The following is a 20,318-nucleotide window of genomic DNA, read 5'->3' as shown; positions in this document are numbered from 1 at the left end:
GGACATTAAAAGTGGCTTATTTTGGGTAGGGTTACTTTCTTTTAGGGAAAGGCAGGCAGATTAATCAGCAAATTAATAGTGCTGGCCAGGAAATTTTAGACTTTTTGGATTAAAATTCTACATTTGGGAGAGGCTGAAACTGCAGTTAGATTAGGTATTAAGTCTTGGTGGGGCTTAGCAGAAGTGACTCCAGTTTGGGCCTGTTGTTTCTTTTTAACACTAGGCAAGCAATGATGAGGGCCTCAAGGCCTTCTTCAAGGGAATGAGGATGGAACTATGGTGGAGAATTTGAGATTAAAGGTAGAATTAGTTGCTTTGGTTATATTGACTTTTTAAGACTTGGTGGGACAACAACTATAATAAGAATTCTAGGTCATAGATAGTTTTGAAGGTGTGGAGATCGGAGGAGATCAGAGCTGGAGATGAGTATTCGGATCCATCAATATCTAAGGTGTATGGTGATACTCAAGGGAGAGTAAGAAGCTTAAAAGAGACCAAGAGTGGAACCATGGGCAAGATCCAACATTTAAGAGGTATACAATAAAGGAGCCCTAGAATGGAACTGAGGAGCAACCAGATGGAGGAAGAGGAAGAATATATTCCAGAAAAGGCAAGAGAGAGTTCTCAGTGAACAGTGTCAAATGCTGATGAAAGGTCAGGATAGGAGGTATTTTTGACTGTTGAAACTCTTGGGGAGAGGGAGAGGGTGAGGGTGCGGTGCTACAACCGTCTGGTGGAAGGGGGCCAGGAATGCTGCTAAATATCTTACAATGGACAGGATAGCCCTTCACAACAAAGAATTATCCAGTCCAAAATGTCAGAAGTGCCAAGATTGAGAAAAGGATTAAATGGATAGGTAGGCTAACTGGGATTGAGGAGCAGGTATGATGGGTTAAGTCATGGAAATGGAAGAGCTGGTGAAGTAGCATATTATGGTCATAGCATGGCATATAGAATTTTAAAATTTCAGAAATGGAGTAGTTTGGGTGTTGAAGTTTAGGGTAATGCTATGACTGGCTGGAGTGGGGATATTTCATTTCAGAGCAAAGTAAAACAAAAATCTGTACATTAATTTCAGACAGCTTGTCAATCAGAAAATTGTGCTTTGATTTTACAGATGGAGGAAGAAACTATCTCTGGTCTTCAAGCCTGTGAAAGTAGCACTGTGGGCTCCCAGTCAGCTTTGCTAGGATTGTGCTATTCTAGATGGCTTTTGTGCTGTCAGTCTGTGGTTCTGACATGGAGTAGGAGGATGCATAGTCAGAACACAGAGCAGCTGACAGGGGCCAAGAATTCTTTGTTGGACAAAGATGCAACAAGTTAAAACCACCCACAAGTATTATGATTGGCATCCTTATTCAGCTACCCTATCTTCATTGTGAAAATAGTTTGCACATCACCTGGGGGACACAAAACTAACAGACTTTTGGAATCCTTGTTTGCAGGCCTGTAAATTGCTCTCTGATGACTATGAACAAGTGCGCAGTGCTGCAGTCCAGCTTATCTGGGTTGTCAGTCAGCTCTATCCTGAAAGGTCAGTGTGGGTGTAAGCCAGCTTTTGTTCATTGCTAAGCCATTTTCTTTCCTCCTACCATGCAAAAAGCCCACCTCCAGAAAAAGAATGTTGTTTAGATTTTTGGAAAGCAGTGTGCAATAGGGGAAAAGCAGAGACCTTAAAATCAGAATACCTAGTCCTTGTTCTTCAGTTCTGCCTTCCATGAACTTTCTGTGTACCTTGGGAAAGATACTTCACCTCTCTGGCTTCCAGCCTCTTCTTCTATAAATGAAGAGATGGGACTGTCTCAAGTGCTTTGCAGCCTCCCCGTGCCGCTCTTTTTTAACCTTTAAAATTGTTTGGGGCCCATTTTAGTAAATACAAATGCCAGATAAAGATACCAGGTGGTTTGAGAATAATGATCCCTTATGTAGTATTTTCCTGGTTATAAATATTTTCACAGTAATCAAATCATTTATTCACACAGAGATTCTTTGATGTGGAGAGAGAAATATTATTATTCTTTTTATAGAGGAGCTACTTCTATAGGAAAAGAAGTGTTTTTTTCCTCCTCGTTAAATTGCCTGCTGAATTCAGAAAACCAGAATGCTTTAATAAACCTACAGACACCCCCCGCCCCACCACAAAAGAAAGAATTAATTGGAATTTGCCTCTTCTTTTAGGATGAGATTTGCAAGTATATTCAATTATTCTGTGATTTACTATATTGAGAGTGATGCAAATGTAGCGATGAATAAACCTAGAGATATAAAAATACTCTATGGTAGCTAGTTTTTGGTATCTTCATAAATCTTTGAACCTTTGGTGGGTTAAACACTTTTATTCAAGACACTGAAAATTTGCAGTGCACCTAAATATATTTCATCATTCTAGGATTTTAATATTCAATTATTCTACCCATGCCAGTTTTCATTGGTCATACTCAGTTGAACCTGCAGCTTTAGGCTTATGTTTTGTCATTTGTGGTTTCCTTTTTTTAAAATTTAGCATTGTCCCAATCCCTTCTTCTAATGAAGAAATTCGCTTAGTTGATGATGCATTTGGAAAAATTTGTCACATGGTCAGTGATGGCTCCTGGGTAGTTCGAGTTCAAGCTGCAAAGTTACTGGTAAGCTCTACTTTCTTTAGTGAACATGTTGCCTGTTAGCACTTGTACACATATTTTGAGAAACTACAGATAGGGACAGTTGTAACTACTTTTAGAAACCTTAGTATTTCTTAAAATAGAAAATTTCTTAAAATAGAAAGAAATGGCTCACTTTCCAATGGAGAAGCAGTCTTTTAGAACTACAAAAATTTTAAGATAATCCACTTTAAACTTGTTAACATATTACATAGCTAAGGCCTAGAGAAAAAGGAAAATAATAATAAAAATAATTGCTACCATTTACTAAGCACCCGTTATGACTTACTTTGCTGTGAAGCCATTAACATGATCTCATTTATTCTTCATGGGAACCCAGCAAGATAGATGTTGATATTCCCATTATTCAAGTGAGAAAACTGAGGCTTAGAGAAGTTAAGAATATTATCCAATTTATATAGAAAGAAAGTTGTAGACTAAGATTCAGATACTAATCTCCTGACTTTTATCCTGATACTTTCCTACTGTTTTGCCTTTGGGAACTTGTAGTACATTTGTAAAAACAATTTTAACTTTTCAGAGATGGAGCTGTCTTACAGAAGGAGTGTTGGCCTAATAGCCTTATATTATAGCCGTGTTATCCCGGACATGTCACTTAATCTTAGTTTCAGTTTCCTCATCTATTAAGTGGGTTTAATATCATATATATATCAAATATATACCTCACAAGGTTATCACGATGCTCAAATGAGAGACTGTGTATGAAAATGTTTGTTTATTGTAACAGTCTATGTGAGATGGTGGAGGTGATTATAGTATGTAAATACATATAAATATCTATAAAACTTTGTATAATATCACAGCAAAAATGCCTGAGATTCTTTTTGGACACTTCCCAGTGATAGCCCACAGATCCAGTGATAGCCTTTGTCCTATGACCAGTATATATGGGGTAACTGCTGAAACCTGTGTGAAGTATTTTCATGGAATAGTAAGGAATTAGGATGATTTCAGAATTTCCTGCATATAAATTGTATTGCTTGTTCATAATAAAATACAGGGTTAAACAAGCCAGTTACTGTTACTGATTTTATTTTTGAATTCACATTTTAAAGCTTTGTTTTGGTCTAAGAATATTTTAAAATTCAGAGCAGTCCAATCATTCATCAGATTCTTTTATTTAGCATTCTCTGAGCATCTACTGTGTGTGTGTGTGTGTGTGTGTCTAAGAGAGAAAGAGGGGAGAGGATGTTTAGAGGAATAATTTAATGATATATCTTCATCTGAGTAGGCAGCTTAGAAAAGTAATCCTTAAAGCAGTGTCATTCAGATTTTTCAATTTGTACCCCATAAGATCTGAAATTCATTTATGTCAAGCTGTATGAATATTGAATTACAGTGGTGAATTGAAAGGGTTTCCACTTAGATGACTCTAATTTGACTCAAGTGCTTTATGGTATAATTCAGTGATTTCAAATCCTTACAGCTACAAATTATATAAGTAATTATGTTTGTATTACAAAAGTAAATAATCTAATCTTGCTAATAATAATTGTTACTTTTATGGAGTTTCTAGCCTACTAAGCTAGGCACTTTTTGTTATACAAATATCCATATGCACATATACCCATTTCCTTGTACACACATGCATATACACATATACTCGTATACATATTCACTTTTTGCAAGTAATTTTTAATCCTTTTAAACTCTTTAAGGTAGGTATTATAATATTCATTTTCTAAATAATAAAACTAAGGTTTAGAAAAATGATGTAATTTGTCCAAGGCCATGTAGGTAGTAAATAACACTTCATGATTTAAAGCCCATGTAGAATCCCTTCCTAGTGAGGGTCCAGTTACACATTGAGAGCTGTGGTTGTGCAGTTAAGGCCTTGCTGGTTTATTAGCTCCTTTATGTAAGCTAAGAGGTAAACTCCCTATTCTTCAACTCTTGAGTAGATAAACCCATGGTCAAGTAAACTGCATATGGTCTTTAGACCACATATTCATCAAGTTAACAAACACTGAGCATAGTCTATGTCTTTAAAAGAGTTGATAGTCTGATAGATTGATGTAGGCAATCAATTACAATACCTGATATTTCTAGGAAAGAGCACTGAACAACCACTGAAGGCTTCTTGGAGGAGGTGGTTTCAGAGTTTTGAAGGCTGAGAGTATGACTTAGCTAGGTAAAGTAAGGAAGGAGAAATCTGATCAGAGATATAGGGGTACAGTATCATGCACACTAATAAACTATAGTGGCATCCCAAATTACAAGCATTATAGTACTTCTTGGTATAGGGGAATAATATTCAATTTGAAGGATGTGCAACAAAACGAAGCACAAGAGAAAAGCAGAAGCCAAGTTATTTAAAAATTTAAATGAAATGATAAGGCTTTAGTCCATTGTGTACAAAAAATGAATAGTCTCCATTCTCCTTGGCTTGCAGCAGGATGAAAATTTTCAGATGTGCGCTATCTCAGAAAATTCAAAACCGTATGAATAGTTGGTTTTTGGTTATCTATAACTGACCTAATTGGGCAAAGAAATTTGATTTCCAAGTACGCAGCTCCATCAAACTATTTAGAATATAATTACTACTTTGAAATTCATCGTGATAATTGATATTCCATCTAGGATATGGTCCTTAGTGCAGTGTTTCTTCTTAAGATGTTTAATTTCTCATATTAAATAAAGCTTATTTATAAGCCTTCAGAAGTCTTTGACCTTAAATTATAACATTTTTGAGACAGTTAGATTTTAGATTTTTATCTCTGCAAGTCTGCCCAGGGCTGGTTGTTCCCAGGGGAAATGCAGATGTCCTAGTCAGGGGCAGTTTCACATAATCATTCACCTTTTTTTTGTTGGTTTTTTTTTTTTCCTCTTTAATCACCTAATTGAGTAGAGGCTAGGTGCCTTCAAAGAGTACATAGACTTTTGTTTTTATACTAATTGAACTGTTTTTGCTCTGAAAGCAGGTTTGGCATACTTGTTTGTTAAATATCATGGTTTTTTTAGTATCATAAATATAAATTAAGTATTGGTAGTGGTACATTTAGAGAAAGCAGAGCTTACCTGAATATATTTGTCTTAGTTAAAGTAGAGCAGAATATAGATGTTTTTCTGACTGGTGAGATACATTTTATGATGAACTAACTCACCTTTTGGTCCAAATCTGTTTCTCCTGTGCTTTCATGAGTGATGAATGACCTACCCAGCCATGAACCCAGTGGCATTAGGGAATTCTTTTCCTGTGTCCTGTTTCCATTGAGGTGTCAGCTCTCATCAGTTCTACCTTCTTGACATACCTTGAATCTGTCCCTTCTCTGTTTCTACTGGGCTGTAGTCATTCAGGTCTGACCATTTTTCAAGTGGATTACTATGCTGTAGAGCTCTGGTATTTGTGGACTTAAAATGGAAATCTTCAACTTTTCTTAGATAACATTAGAAATGTGTTACAAATAATGATATGTAATTTTTTGAAGCTGAAATTTGAATATTATGTCCTCTTTGCTACTCTCTTGGGCGAGAGCTCAGCCGAAGGTATTGAAAGAGGGTATTGAGACTGTGGATTAATTTAGTGTGAAGTCATTAAAACTTTCATTTTTTGTAGAAAAAACACCTTGAAAAGCCAACTGTTAACACTGGTGGTAAAACTATAGAGAAAATGAAATCTTAAAAATTTATAGTTTTTATTCATAAACTATTTATGATTTTTATTCATAAACATTGTTTAAAAAATGAATGTTAGGTTTGGTATTGGCACAGATCTATGTAGCAAACACGGCCACCAACTGTACCATGTAGAGATAAGAAAAAGTGGTTTTAAAACAACAAATCAAAATAGCACAACAATTAATTGATCTCCTAGAGTTGTAGGAAAGGTGGTAACTCGGGTAAATATATTCTCAAAGAACATTTAACTTTTATTGCAAAATGTGCTTAAAGAAAATGTCTGAGCCTGTGTAAGCATTTCCGTATTTACTAACTTGGGAATTAGAGAAGGTCTCCAGTATATTCTTTAAGAATGTCCAGGACCTGCTCTAATAGCCTCCTGCTTCATTTTGATTCCTTTGGGTTCATTAGCCACATTTCCTGCCAAGGTGTTTGTGAGGTGTAAATCTGACTCTGTTTCTCTCTTATTTGAAATGAACAAATTACCAAATCTCTCAGCCTCAGTTTCTCATCTAATAATAAGGACCATGTACATTCTTCATGGGATTATTGGGGGAATAAAAATTTTAAATATAAGTAAAATATTTTATACATTCTTGAGCTCATTAAGCATTTAACAGAGATTATCTAGTTATTATGCATAAGGCAAACTCCTTACTTTGGCAAACAAGGACCTTTATGACCTGATCCCTGCCTATCTGTCCTGCCTTATTTTCAGTACCCCCATTCACAGAAACTACTTGATGTTTCCCACATAACATTCTCTCTTCATGCATTTGCACTTATGATTTCTCGTTCCCAAGTATATCTCTCCCTGTCTTCACCCCTTACTGCTGGTTCTCTTAGTTCCCACAGTACCCTTTATAAATGTGTATTATAACAATTCATACCATAATGTAGTTACCTCTTATCAGTTTCCCTTACTAGTCTTTGAGATCATTGAGTGCAGGATTTTTGTCTTATTTTTGTATTCCTGTTCCTGGTAACTGTAGGCATATAATCAAATGATTACTAAATAAATATTTGTTTTATTGAATGAGTGAATGAGTGAACAAATGAATGAAAAGAAAGAAATAGAGAAATAGTGAAGAATAGTGGTTAAGGCAAAGGATTCTAGACCTGGGTTTATAGTCCAGCTCTGTAATTTACACTCTTTGTGACCTTGAATGGGTTACTTAATCTTTTTGTGTCTTACTGTCCCCAAATATAAAATAGGACTAATAATACTATTTACTTCATAGGATAACTAAATGAGTTACTATATGTATAAAGTACTCAGAACAGTGCATGACACATAGTAAGCTCTATTTAGGTGCTAGCTGCTACTGCTAATGTTTTTATTTTCCTCATCGTTTAGAACCCATAGGCGTCTTTAGTATCAAGAATAATGTTATCGCTATGCATTTAAGTTGGCTTCAAACTTTGAATATTACGATAATGTTCAGGACTTAAAAGATGTTCAGTTTGTTCTGAATTCTTTCTTTTTACAGGGCTCTATGGAGCAAGTCAGTTCTCATTTCTTGGAGCAGACGCTTGACAAGAAGCTGATGTCAGATCTGAGGGTAACTTGAATTATTTGTTGTTTAAACTGGGTTTCTGTAACCAACATCAATGTAACTATATGCCAAGTTGATGTTGATTTAATTTTGCAGCCCATGCATTTGTTAACTTAATGTAGGGTGATTGGATTACATTTTAATTTAAAATCTTAGTAATGAATCAAATTACAAGTTACTTCATTGAATTTTAAATTATTATAATGAAATACTTTGCACAAGTTGTATTTTATAAAGAGGCAATATTAACTTTCTTTTTGTTAGGAACTACAAAGGTCTGGTCTTATTTTTTGAGATTGTGACATGTTAGGACTTCTTTTCAACAGCAATTGCCATGGAAGAGTGAGTAAATTCTTTCTTCGAACAGTAACAAAAATGCCTCTGTGGAATGCTTTTGAGCTTTTACTGTATAGTTCTCTGACATAGTTGCCAGGACCAAATGAATCTGTGAATATGATATGTACATTCATTGTTAATGTCTTAACTTTTTAATTATAAAAGTGACAGTAGAGTTACAGAATCTTTGATAAATAGAAGAAAAAAGGAAAAAATTTACACATTTTTCCATTACTCTAACAGTGACTTTTGTCATTTTGGTGTATTCCTCCCCAGCTGTTTTTCTTGTGCATGTTTTAAACATTGTATAAACATTGCAGATAGTTTTGTGGTCTGCTTTTTACATTTGTCACTATATTATATACTTTTTTTTATGTTGCCAACTTTATACTTAGCATTTTTACTGATTACATAATATTCTGTTAAGTAGCTACATCATCATTTTTAGTTCTTTATTATATATTTAGTCCTCCTAATTTTTCCATTATAATAAATCACATAAAGAATATTATCTTTATACATATCAGATATTTTCTTCTTTTGAGTTATTTGTTAAGATAGGCTAAATTCTTAGGCATGGTTGAGAGTTGATATCTGTGTTTCATGAAACATTGCCGTATGGCTTTCCTGAAGAGCAGCACCTTCATTTGATGTTGGTAAGTGTTCTTTGTGTAAACTGGTGTGGAAGGGTAAAGAAAGACATGATCATGGTGAATGTTGAGAGATGGTAATGCAAGGGTTTCTAAGATAGGTCACAAGGTACAAACTTTACTACTGAGTCTAACCCACATCCTTGTAGGATCAGGTGCTACATTCCATCCATACTTTTGAGATGATTACCAAGAGCTCACATTAAGAATGTTCATAAGAGGCTGTTGTATAAAGTATTCATTTATGATGAGAGACGTAACTGTCAAGTAGACTGGGTATTTACTTTAGCCAACCAGTATATTCTCCCTTAGGCAAACTGTGCAGAAAGTGAATTTGCTAGATTGCTTGGTGAGCACAGTGTTGCCAAGTAGAGACTGACTTTTACTGGGACCGCCAAAAATTCTTTTCTAGTGTATTATCTACCCAGGATAGGGTTTGGAGGGACACTGCTATTATTTACTTCTCTGGTTCTCCCTTTCTTATGTCACCGTGGCAGACATGACCACCTGTCTGATCAGCACATCCTTTCAGTATCTTTAGTAAGGTTACTGTCTTAAATGTGATTACTGTCAGCAGTGATAGTCCTGCGAGCCTTCAGTCTTTGCATTTGCATTTTTTCTGCTCTGATATATTGAACATTTTTTTGAAAGTGTAAATCTGAGAGAGCAGTCTTATTTCCTACTTTTCCATATTTTTAAGGTGCACCTTACTGCTCCTTCATGAAACTTCTGCAGGTGGTAATTGTTGTTGTCCTCTACAGAGGAAGCGCACTGCACATGAGCGTGCCAAGGAGCTTTACAGTTCGGGGGAATTTTCCAGCGGCAGAAAGTGGGGAGATGATGCTCCCAAAGAAGAAGTAGATACAGGGGCTGTGAACTTGATCGAGTCAGGAGCTTGTGGAGCCTTCGTTCATGGATTGGAAGATGAGATGTATGGTAAGAATGACCGCTTAATAATAACAGTGCCCATTTACCGAATGACTGCTATGTGTCAGGCATCATATTGGTTGACATACATATATTTTCTCATTTAGTCTTCATAGTCCCAAGTGTATCTATTATTTAAATTTTACAAACAGAGGCAGTTGAGGCCAAGGTAGTATGATACAGTGGTTAAGAGTATGGACTTTGGGTTCAGTCAATCTAGGCTTAAATTCCAGCATTTCTATAAAATAAGGTTAATAGTAAGTATTTCTGAATTGTGAGGATTAAGTGAGATTATATATACATATAAGCTTTGGCACAATACATGACCCATTTATAGTAAACACTTCATAATTGGTAATAAATGATATTATTGATACCAATAATAATAATAACTTGTTATTAGTCACAGCTAGTAAGAGACAGAAGCAAGATTTAAACCTAGGTATGTCTGACCTCAGAGCCTTTGTATGACTAATAAAGATTCTTTCACTTTCATTTTAGAAAGATTTTTTTACCAGGAATTGAATTCTAGATTAATAGATTTCAGTATTTTTAGTCTCTTAAAGGTGTTCCAAAGTTTTCTGATTTGCATTTTTTCTGTTGAGAAGTTTGTCATTTTTAAAAATCTTTGTCCTTCTGTGCATGGTGTCCTTTTTTCTAGCTGCTTTTTTTAAAATTTAAATTATCATTTACAAGATTCTTTGTTTTTAATTTTACCTAATTTTTAGTCTGCAACTGGTTTGCCATGCACTGAGGAATTACCTATATTTCTTCTTTTTTTGGTCCTTTTACTTATTTTTTTCTTTCTTTAAAAAAAAAAAAACTTATTTATTTTAATTAGTTTCAAGTATACAGTACATTGGTTAGACATCTATATAGTTCATAAAACAATCGCCCCAATTGCTCCCTCCCTCCTCTGACCTTCCACCTAGCCAGCGTATTAATGCTAACTGCATTCTCTATGCTGTGCTCCCTATCCCTGTAATCATTCATCAGCTACTAATTTGTACTTCTTTAACCCTTCACCCCATTCTCTCAGCCCCCCAACCTCCCCTCTCCTCTGTCACCAGATTGTCAACTATTTTTGTGAGTCTGTTTTTGATTAGTTTATTCTTTTTATTCCTTAGATTCCACATATAAGTGAAATCATATAGTGTTTATCTTTCTCTGTCTGACTTAAATACCTTCTAGGTCTATCAAAGCAATATCTTTTTCCATCCCTTTCCTTTTAGTCTGTGTTTCTTTTAATCTGAAGTGAGTCTCTTGTAGGCAGCATATGTAGGGGTCTTGTTTTCTTATCCTTTCAGTCACTCTGTCTTTTGGTTGGAGCACTTAATTCTTTTCCATTTGAGGTACTTATTGATAGGAATGTAGTTGTTACCATTCTTTATTCCTGTTTTTGATACATGTTTTTTTCTTCTTAAGAAGTCCCTCCATTTCTTGTAATACTAGCTTGGTGGTGATAAATTCCTTTATCTTATTTTTGTCTGGGAAGCTCTTTATCTGTTCTTCAACTCTAAACGATAGCTTTGCTGGATAAATTATTCTTGGTTGTAGATCCTGGGTCTTCATCACATCGAATATTTTTTGCCAAGCCCTTCTGTCCTGCATAGATTCTTTTGAGAAATCAGCTGCCAGTCTTATGGATGTTCCCTTATAGGTGACTATTTGTTTTTGTTTTGCTGCTTTTAATATTTTTTCTTTGTATTTAGCCATTGGCAATTTAATTATGATGTGTCTTGGTGTGGGCCTCTTTGGATTCCTGGTTTTTGGAATTCTCCGAGCCCCCTGGGGTTTTATGTCCATTTCCTTCATCAGGTAGGGAAGTTTTTCATCATTATTCCTTCAAACAGCTGTTCAACATCTTAATTTTCTTTAGGTATGCCGATCAGATGGATATTTCGACTCTTAATAGTGTCCCATAGGCTTCTTAAATTATTTTTATAGTCTTGGCATCTTATCTCTTGCCATGCTGATTGAGTGTCCTTGACTTTCCCGTCCTCTAGATAGGGCATTTGATCCTCTTTTTTATTCACTTTATTTCTTCCTTTGTTTATTCCATTTAATATACTTCTCATCTCAGATAATGTGTTCTTCATTTCATACTGGTTCCTTTTTATAATTTCCATTTCCATTTTTATGTTTTTTATCTCTTTGTTGAAGTTCTCACTGAATTTATCTGTACTTCTCAGAAGTTCATTGAGCGTCTTTATAACTCGTGTTTTGAACTCTGCATCTGTTAGATTATTTGACTCCATTATATCTGGATCTCTGTTTTGTTCTTTCATATGGTTTCTGCTTCTTTGTCTTCCCATTTTGGCTGCCTTTCCCTATCTGTTTCCATGTACTAAGCAAAGCTCCTAAGTCTCCTGGTCTTATTAGTGTGTATTTGTGAAATAAGTGTCCATTGGCACAGTCCTGAGAGGGGTTCAGCTGCAGGCCAAATTTAGCCCCAGCCTGTGCCTCTCTGGGGCAACCTGTTAAGATTCAGCAAGCAATCCACAGATGCTCTGCTTATAGTTTCCTCAAAAGGCTACACTAGAAACCAAGGCCAGCTGCCTCCAGTGTGATTCTAGGCGCTACTCAGCAAGGAGCACTTGACTGGCTGAGGATATACCTGGACGTGGCTTGGGTGGGGCCGTGAGTTGGAGGAGGCAGGGTTTCAGGGAATCCTTTGGGCAGAGCGACCTCTGTTATCTAGTTTGATGACATGGCTATGGCTGCACTGTGTCTGCGCACTGGGAGGGAGGAGGGCTCAACAGGGAACAATGGATACCACTGGCACTTCTGTACAGAGTGAGTCTCACAAGGCCCTCACTTGGACAACATCTCCCTGTACGTCTCTGGTGCCCCCTGCGCACAGCCCAATCAGCACTGGTGCTCAGAACGAGCAGGTCCATCACCGCGATAATCTGCTTGGGGACGCGGCTCCTTTAAGAGACTTCTGCTACTGCTGCTGTGGCAGACTCCGTCCCACTCAGCTGCTTGAGACTGGGTAGCCCTGCTCGTCCTGTCCTACCTTCTGTCATTACAGGGTGCTTTCTTGGATTTCTCCCTAGTTGTATGACTTGTTCATCAAGATCCCAGGCTATTTTTCCTTGCTGCTTGTTCCTTGTTTCTGTCACAACTTTGATTTGATCGCCAGAGGAATGAACAGAACCTCTATCATCTATGCCATTTTTCCCTTTTTCTCTAGCTGCCTTTAATATTTTCTCTTTATCACTGGTTTTAAGCGATTTAATTCTGATGTGTCTTGGTGTAATTTTCTTTATGTTTCTTATGCTTAGAGTTTATTGAGCTTCTTGGATCTATGGATTTATAGTTTTCATCAAATTTGTAATATCTTTGGCCATTATTTCTTTAAATATTTTTCTGGCCCCATGCTTTTTTGGGGACTCTAGTTATACATTTATTAGGTTACCGAGGTTGTCCTCATTGGTGTGCTATTCCTTTTCTCCCCCCTAGTCTTTTTGTCTCTTTGTTTCATTTTAGAAATTTTTGCTTTGTCTTAGAGCACTAATTTTTTCTTCTGCAATATCTAATCTGCCATTAATCCCTGTGTATTTTTCATCTTGGATTTTGTCTTTTTTATCCCTAGAAATTTGATTGGAATTTGAGTTTGTTTAGTATCTTCCACGTATTTACTTAATATGCTTACTCTTTTCTCTAGCTTTGTCAACAGAGAATGCATTTACAATAACTGGCCTAATGTCCTTGTCTACTATGTCTGTTATTTGTGTGATTTCTGGTTGGTTTTGGTTGATTAATTTTTCTCTTTATTATGGATTATATTTTCCTCCTTCTATGTATGCCTGGTAATTTTCAGTTGGATGCTAGCCAATGTGAATATTACTTTATTGGATGCTGAACATTGTTATATTCATATAAATATTCTTAAGCTTTGTTCTGGGATGAATTTAGCTCAGGTCTTATTTTTAAGCTTTGTTAGGTGGGACTCAAGCAACATTTAGTCTAGGATTTATTTTCACTACTGAAACAAACTGTTCTGACAAAACAATTGTAGACCATGTGTGAGCTTTAGAGATTGTTCTCTTTAATTTTGTCGAGTGCTTCTTTCTGACTTCCAATAGTTTCTTCACAGATCAGAACTTAGCTGTCCACTTGAGGTGGACCCCCTGCAGATCTCCCAAGCTCACTTTCCCTGTGTGGTTCTTTCTTCTGATGCTTTGCTCTATGAATCCTAGCCACACTGACCTTACCAGACTCTCAGCTCTGTCTTCTCAACTCAGGGAGAACTGCAACCTGGAAACTCTCCAGACAGTAAACTGATATAATCATAGGGCTCACTTTGTTTAGTTCTCCTCTCTCAGGGATCACTACTCTTTATTGCTTGATGTCCGGTGTGTTGAATACTGTTGTTTTGTATATTTTTTCTCTGCTTTTAGTTGTTTCATATAGAAAGATACGTCTGGTCTTTGTTACAGCATTTTAGCCAGTAATAGCCTGCAAAGCTCTTGTGATTTCTATAAAATGATGCTGTCTATCTCACATAGATCACAGAATGTCAGTGCTTTGAGATGATTGCCTCTAATCTCTTCATCTTCAGGGAGGGTAACAGACCTAGGGATATAATGTTGATTGTGCAATTTTTACAGTAAATTTGTGTCACAGGATTAGAACTCAGTCTTTAAAATACCTATAAAAATTACCTCACAATAAGACTTCTCAGAAGGGCCGGAAAATTATTTTAGAAGACAGTTTTCTATGATTAGATATAAGAATTGGGTTATTCTCTCCAATTTGCTCTAAGATTTTCTGTATATGTAGAAATTTGTTAAAGCTACCTCTGCTGTTTTGGTCTCTATGAACTTAATACATGAATTATAATTTAAGTAGTATTAGATAATAAGGAAGTCTAGTTATTAAAGCCTGTTTCATTCTAAGACAAATAACTAGAATGTATTTTATTTTGTTGCTAGTAGCATTTATGCTTTGTTTTGTTTCTACAGTTGAATTTCATCACTTAATGTTTATGTTGTTTAGTTCTATAGTTTTCAGTTTGTCACTAAGGTTTATTAAAGGAATTTAACTTTAGAAAGTGAGTAGATCATTTCATTAGCTGTAGACTCTAGTATCACACATACTTTTAGTCCTCTAGTTGTTTCTTGTTCTCCCTCCCTTTTGGGCCTTTGTGCATATGTTTCCCCTGCTTAGAAAGGTCTTTTTCCTTTCTTTTGACCTAGCAGCTCCTTCAGGTATTGTTTTAGGGATCACTTGTTTCAGAAAGCTGCCTGTGATTCTGTTGAGTGTTCTGTGTGCCTCTTCTGCATATTACTTATACTCCTTGTGCTTTTCCATCATATCATTCATCACTATTCTTGGCTGCAGGCTCTGGGCAACAGTCTTGATCTTGTTTATCTTTGTATCTTCAGTATACTGTGATACCCTTGATAGAGTTGCAAGTGTTACACATGAGTCATTATGGTGTAATAAATAAAGCCCTAGGAAGAAGAGCAAGGGCTTTTAACACATTTGGGTCCATTTCTGGCTTGCTTTGTAATTATTAGCAATTTCATGTTTAAATTACGTTATTGTGAAGTGAAGCAAATTCTTCTGACTAAAAGAAGGAATTCATAACTGCCAAGGAAAATCTGAGTCATCTCTCTTTAATGTAGTAACTCTTCTTTTAAAGTGTCTATAAAATTTTCTTATACAAAACCAAATTATATTTGTGAGTTTTAACCACAATTGGAGTGTTTTTCTTTTCTTTTTGAAGCTGTACATTGTGTTACAGAACTATGTGAAACTACTAGAATAAAACCGCCATGTATGGCTTTGTGAGCATTGTCTATAGTTTGCTCATCTCTCATCTCTGTATCCCAACACTTAGCTTAGGGCCTGGCATATAGTACCCTTTTAGGAAAAATTGATGAACAAAGGGCTTCCTGGAATCAGTGGCTTCACTGTTGCGTGTTCTGAGCATGCAAAGAGGTAGAAGACGTGCTTCTATTTTCAAGGTGCTTACAAGACCCGTACCTATGCTATAGCTAATATTTATTGAGCTTTTAACATATGCCAGGCAGTGTGCTTCACTTCCATTATGTAATTTAGTCATCCTAACGACTCTGTAAGGAAATTGGTGTTATCTCCATTTAACAAGTGAGAAAATTGAAGTCCTAGGAAGTTAAGTTACTTCTTCAAGATCACCCTCCAAGTCAGTGGAGGAATTGCTCTTCACAATTCACTGTGAGACTTCGAACACTCTAGAGCATGTACCTTTAAATACTATACGATGCTATCCTAGTCTAGAATCAGCAGATCTGGGTACTAGACTTAGCTCTGCTCTCATTGACTTTGAGGTAAGTGAATGCACTTTGCTGAATCTCATCTCTAATGTGAGAATAATGATATGTAGCCTGTTTTAATCTTAATAATATTTTAAAACCGCCCTTTTAAAAAGTACTTTTCTGTGGTTGGAATACAGATAAATAAGATCTTTTGTTTTCAAAAAATTCAGTTAATAGAGATAGATGTGTGACTTGATAACGTCTGTCAAATCTAAGCCTTAGTCCCTGTGACACAAAAGTCTTTCTTAGGTCGACATGAAGGTTGTAGCTGAATCTATGAGCATGGAGGGGATCTCCCAGACAGAGTTTGTTGAGTGAGAGAGCAAAAGACAAACCTGAATGAGAATGAATCCTTGAATTTTTTCCATAGCTCTTAACTTGATGTGCAGTTTTATTTGTCTCCTTTTGTCTAGAGGTCCGCATTGCAGCTGTAGAGGCTCTCTGCATGCTGGCCCAGTCGTCACCCTCTTTTGCTGAGAAGTGCCTTGATTTCCTGGTTGACATGTTTAATGACGAAATTGAGGAAGTACGTCTGCAGTCCATACATACTATGAGAAAAATCTCCAACAATATTACCCTCCGAGAGGATCAGTTAGACACCGTCCTGGCTGTGTTAGAGGTGAGTGGTCACAGTTTGTTACTCATTTTTTTATTACTACCTACTAGGTGCTACTTTTTTTCTCTTAAACCAGGCATTGTGGTAGGTTTTGGTGATACAGTGTTATATAGGCAACACCATTTTTCCTTCTTATCACACAACTCCACCAAGATGGAAGAGACTGACTATTAAACAGGAAATTCAAATAAAACTTAGTATTGCTGTAATCAGGAAAGGACAGGGCGCCATGGGAATACAGAGAGTATCTAACCTGAATTGTGGTGAGGTTGGGGAGAAAAAGGGAAAAAAGAATGCTACAGTGGACACTTAAAAGAGAAGTAGGACTTAATGAGTCATTTTCTTAGAAAGAAGCAGCACTGATGATAGAGTGGAAGGGTACCAGACAGAGAGAATAATATCTAAGGGTCCAGAGGTAAGAGTGAGTATGATATATTTAGGGAACTCGAATGAATTCATTGCAATTGTAGCATAGAGTGGAAGAGATGGAGGAGAGGGAAGCGGAAATAAATAAGGCAGCGGCTACATAACAGAATTGTTTTCAGCCTTTGAATTAATTTTTCTGGTGAGTCATAGGATGTTACAGTAGAAGGGATTTTAGAGATCAATTCATTCAGCCCTGGAGTTTTACAGAGAAAAAGTAATTTGTTTGCGGTCACACAGCTAGTAAGTGCCTGTGCCAGAATATAAACACAGATTTGCCTCCCAGGCTTCCAACTCTATGTGGTTCTTGAATTATTTTTCTGAAGTCTCGATTTTATTTGTGAGTACTGAAGTTTTTCAAAATATTAGTAAATGAGGGTTGGCCTTTGTTTTTCTGTTTGTTTGGTTGGTTGGTTGGTTTTTCAGACACTGCGAAGGGGATAGCAATTTTATATGTAGTTATTAACACCTGTTACAGATTTTTGCTACATCAGAAAACAAATTGACTGCTTTGATTTTGAAGTTGTCAATTTTCTCAGTTGCTTAGCACGTCTATTAAGATTTTTCCTGAGTTATCTTTATAATTTTTTATGTATTTTTTCCTAAGAAGATAAGTTTATACTCTGTGGATTGTTTTCCATGAATAGTGTCTGTTACCCGGCCCCTCCTTTTCATTTTAGCTTTCTTTCCCATCATTCTTCACCTTGAACTTTATGCAGTAGTCAGTTACCTAATCCTTATGCTTTTCTCCACCATTTTGCCTTTACTGTAATTTTTCCCCTCTGCCTGCAAAACTGCCACTTTTCACCTAGCAGACTAGCTATTCTGAGATCTACATCAGACAACATATCTAGGAAAACTTCATCTACATCAGACAACATATCTAGGAAAACTTAATTAATCCCACCTCCCATGTGGGCTAAATAGCAGTTCTCTATACTTATATAACAAGTATATACTACTGTGTTTAGTACTGTAGAATTCATCAGAGTGTGTTCCGTTTATTTAATTCTTTATTCTACAAGACTGTGAGCTTCTCAAGGGGGTAGGGTTTTGGCTTTAGTCATTAGGGAAATGCAAATTAAAACAACCCTGTATATTGGAAGGAAGGAAGGGAAGAAGGAAGGGAGGAAGGGAGGGAGAGAGAAAAGAAAGAAAAGAAAAAAAGAAAAGAAAGACACCCTGACAATATTAAGTGCTATGAGGATAGCAACTGACACTTTATACACTGCTGATGGGAATGCAAAATGGTAGAGCCACTTTGAAACTCAGCATGACAATAGTTTCTTATAAGGTTAAACGTACACTTACCATGTGATCCCACAGTTCCACTCTGAAGCATTTACTAAAGAGAATTAAATACTTATGTTTGAAAAACCTGTATGCAAATGTTTTTTATGGCTTTAGTTATTTTAGACCTAAATTGGAAACAACACAAAATCCTTCAGTTGAGGGGGTAAATAAACTGTGGCATACCTATTCAGTGGAATACTATTCAATAATAAAGAATGAGCTGTTGATACATGTAACAATATGGATGAATCTCAGATGTATTATGCTAAGCGAAAGTGGCCAGAATCAAGAAGTAGCATACTCTATGATTCCATTTATATGACATTTTGGAAAAGACAAAAGTGTAGTGGAAAATACATCAGTGGTTGCCAGAGGCTGAGGGTGAGGGGTAGATTACAAAGGGACACTAGAGAAGTAGATGACAGTTACATAACTATATGTATTTGTTAAACTCACAGAAGTGTACACTAAAAAGGATGAATTTTACAGAAAGTAAATTATATATCAGCAAACTTTACTTAAAAAAAAATGCTTTACACATCCCATTTTCCACTAAAAGGAACCAGAATTCCTAAGAGAAATGGCTGATTCCAAAACTGGCACACTAAATGTAACAAGATGAACTTGTGCCATCTTATCATACAGAAAGCAAACATTAGTTATCAAAGACCTCTAGAGTCATATCAGAAAGACTCCAGAGACTTAAATAGCCTCTCACTGGCCAAAAGTGAAACATATCATTAATTAAGGATTATAACTGCAAATATATTTAAATTTATGATTTTGTAATGATACTTAAAAAACAGAACACTGCATTAGTCACCTGGGGAAGATGCTTAGTAATCAAAACTCATTATTTTGAAAACTGGTAAATTAAGGAATCGGGTATATATCTCCTTCCTTTTCCTATGCAAATTGAACTTCCAGATAAACAGCTAGTTAATGAGGGGAAGTTTCTCTTTTTAGAAATGAGGAATAATAGAATTTGTATATCATTATCTTACAAATTTAATGAATTACTACATCTAGGCAGTGATTATCACTGGTTACTAACATCACAAAAGAGAAATAGACATAGAGTTCCTGAGGGAAATATACACAGTATCACCTATGAAGTGGTTTTATTTAAAAAAAACAAACCAAAAAACCTGAACCTGAATCTGATCAAGGCTCTAAATCTAACTACCATCACAAGATATACAAGGGAGAAGTTGCAAGGGGGGTGGGGGGGGAAGTGATATGTAATGGGATTTTACATATTAAAAGATACTTAAGGGACATATTGTTCAATTGCAATGTGTAGACCTTAGTTGGAGCCTGATTAGAACAAACACTTTGAGTCGGAAAAATTTGAATACTTTTACTAGATATTCAATATTAAGGAATTAGTAAATTTTTAGGCATGATATTGGTTTTGCAGTTTTTTTTTTAAATAAAGAATTCTTTTAAAAAGATATTTATAGAAATATTTACCAACAAAATGCTATGATTTCTCTGATTGGCTTCATAATCTGGGAGAAGTGGGTAAAGGTATAGATGAAACAAGGTTGGCTATGAGTTAATGGTTGAAACTAGGAGATTTTTTATCTCTGCTTTTATCTATGTTTCAAGTCGTTTATGTTAAAAAGTTTTTAAGAACTGGCAAAAATGCTATGGACATATCAAATAAGAGTAGACTGATATGTTCATTGACTTTTTGCATTAAGAAGTTATTGGCGACCTTTTCTAATCACTTTAGTGAGGTTGAGCAGGGGATAAGGAGGGAAGAGGCCCCTTTCTGACATCATCTCGTACTGCTCTCTTTTTGTTTGCTCTGTTCCAGCTACACTGGTTTCTTTGCTGTTTTTCAGACATGCTTCCACCTCATGACCTTTTTGTTTGCTATTCCCTTTGTTTATCCTATGTAAAGTACCCCACATATCCCCACACTC

General features: G+C 36.0%; 1 protein-coding gene across 2 annotated transcripts in view; it reads left to right on the top strand.

The window, feature by feature from the left end:
- INTS4 (integrator complex subunit 4) overlaps nt 1–20,318 on the top strand; it is an 84,896-nt gene that overhangs the window by 31,137 nt on the left and 33,441 nt on the right. The window contains exons 7-11 of one of the 2 annotated variants that reach the window (XM_006926648.3): nt 1,446–1,534; nt 2,504–2,624; nt 7,769–7,840; nt 9,582–9,756; nt 16,469–16,674. In XM_006926648.3, coding sequence (XP_006926710.1) covers nt 1,446–1,534; nt 2,504–2,624; nt 7,769–7,840; nt 9,582–9,756; nt 16,469–16,674 — 663 coding nt within the window. The remainder of the gene's footprint in view (nt 1–1,445; nt 1,535–2,503; nt 2,625–7,768; nt 7,841–9,581; nt 9,757–16,468; nt 16,675–20,318) is intronic. The other variant, XM_015600508.2, reaches the window with a different exon arrangement.

Source organism: Pteropus alecto, unplaced genomic scaffold (assembly GCF_000325575.1).
Source record: "Pteropus alecto unplaced genomic scaffold, ASM32557v1 scaffold7, whole genome shotgun sequence".
NCBI classification, from domain to species: domain Eukaryota; kingdom Metazoa; phylum Chordata; class Mammalia; order Chiroptera; family Pteropodidae; genus Pteropus; species Pteropus alecto.
The sequence above is the reverse complement of the archived record's forward strand: the minus strand, read 5'-3'. Positions and strand labels throughout refer to the sequence as shown.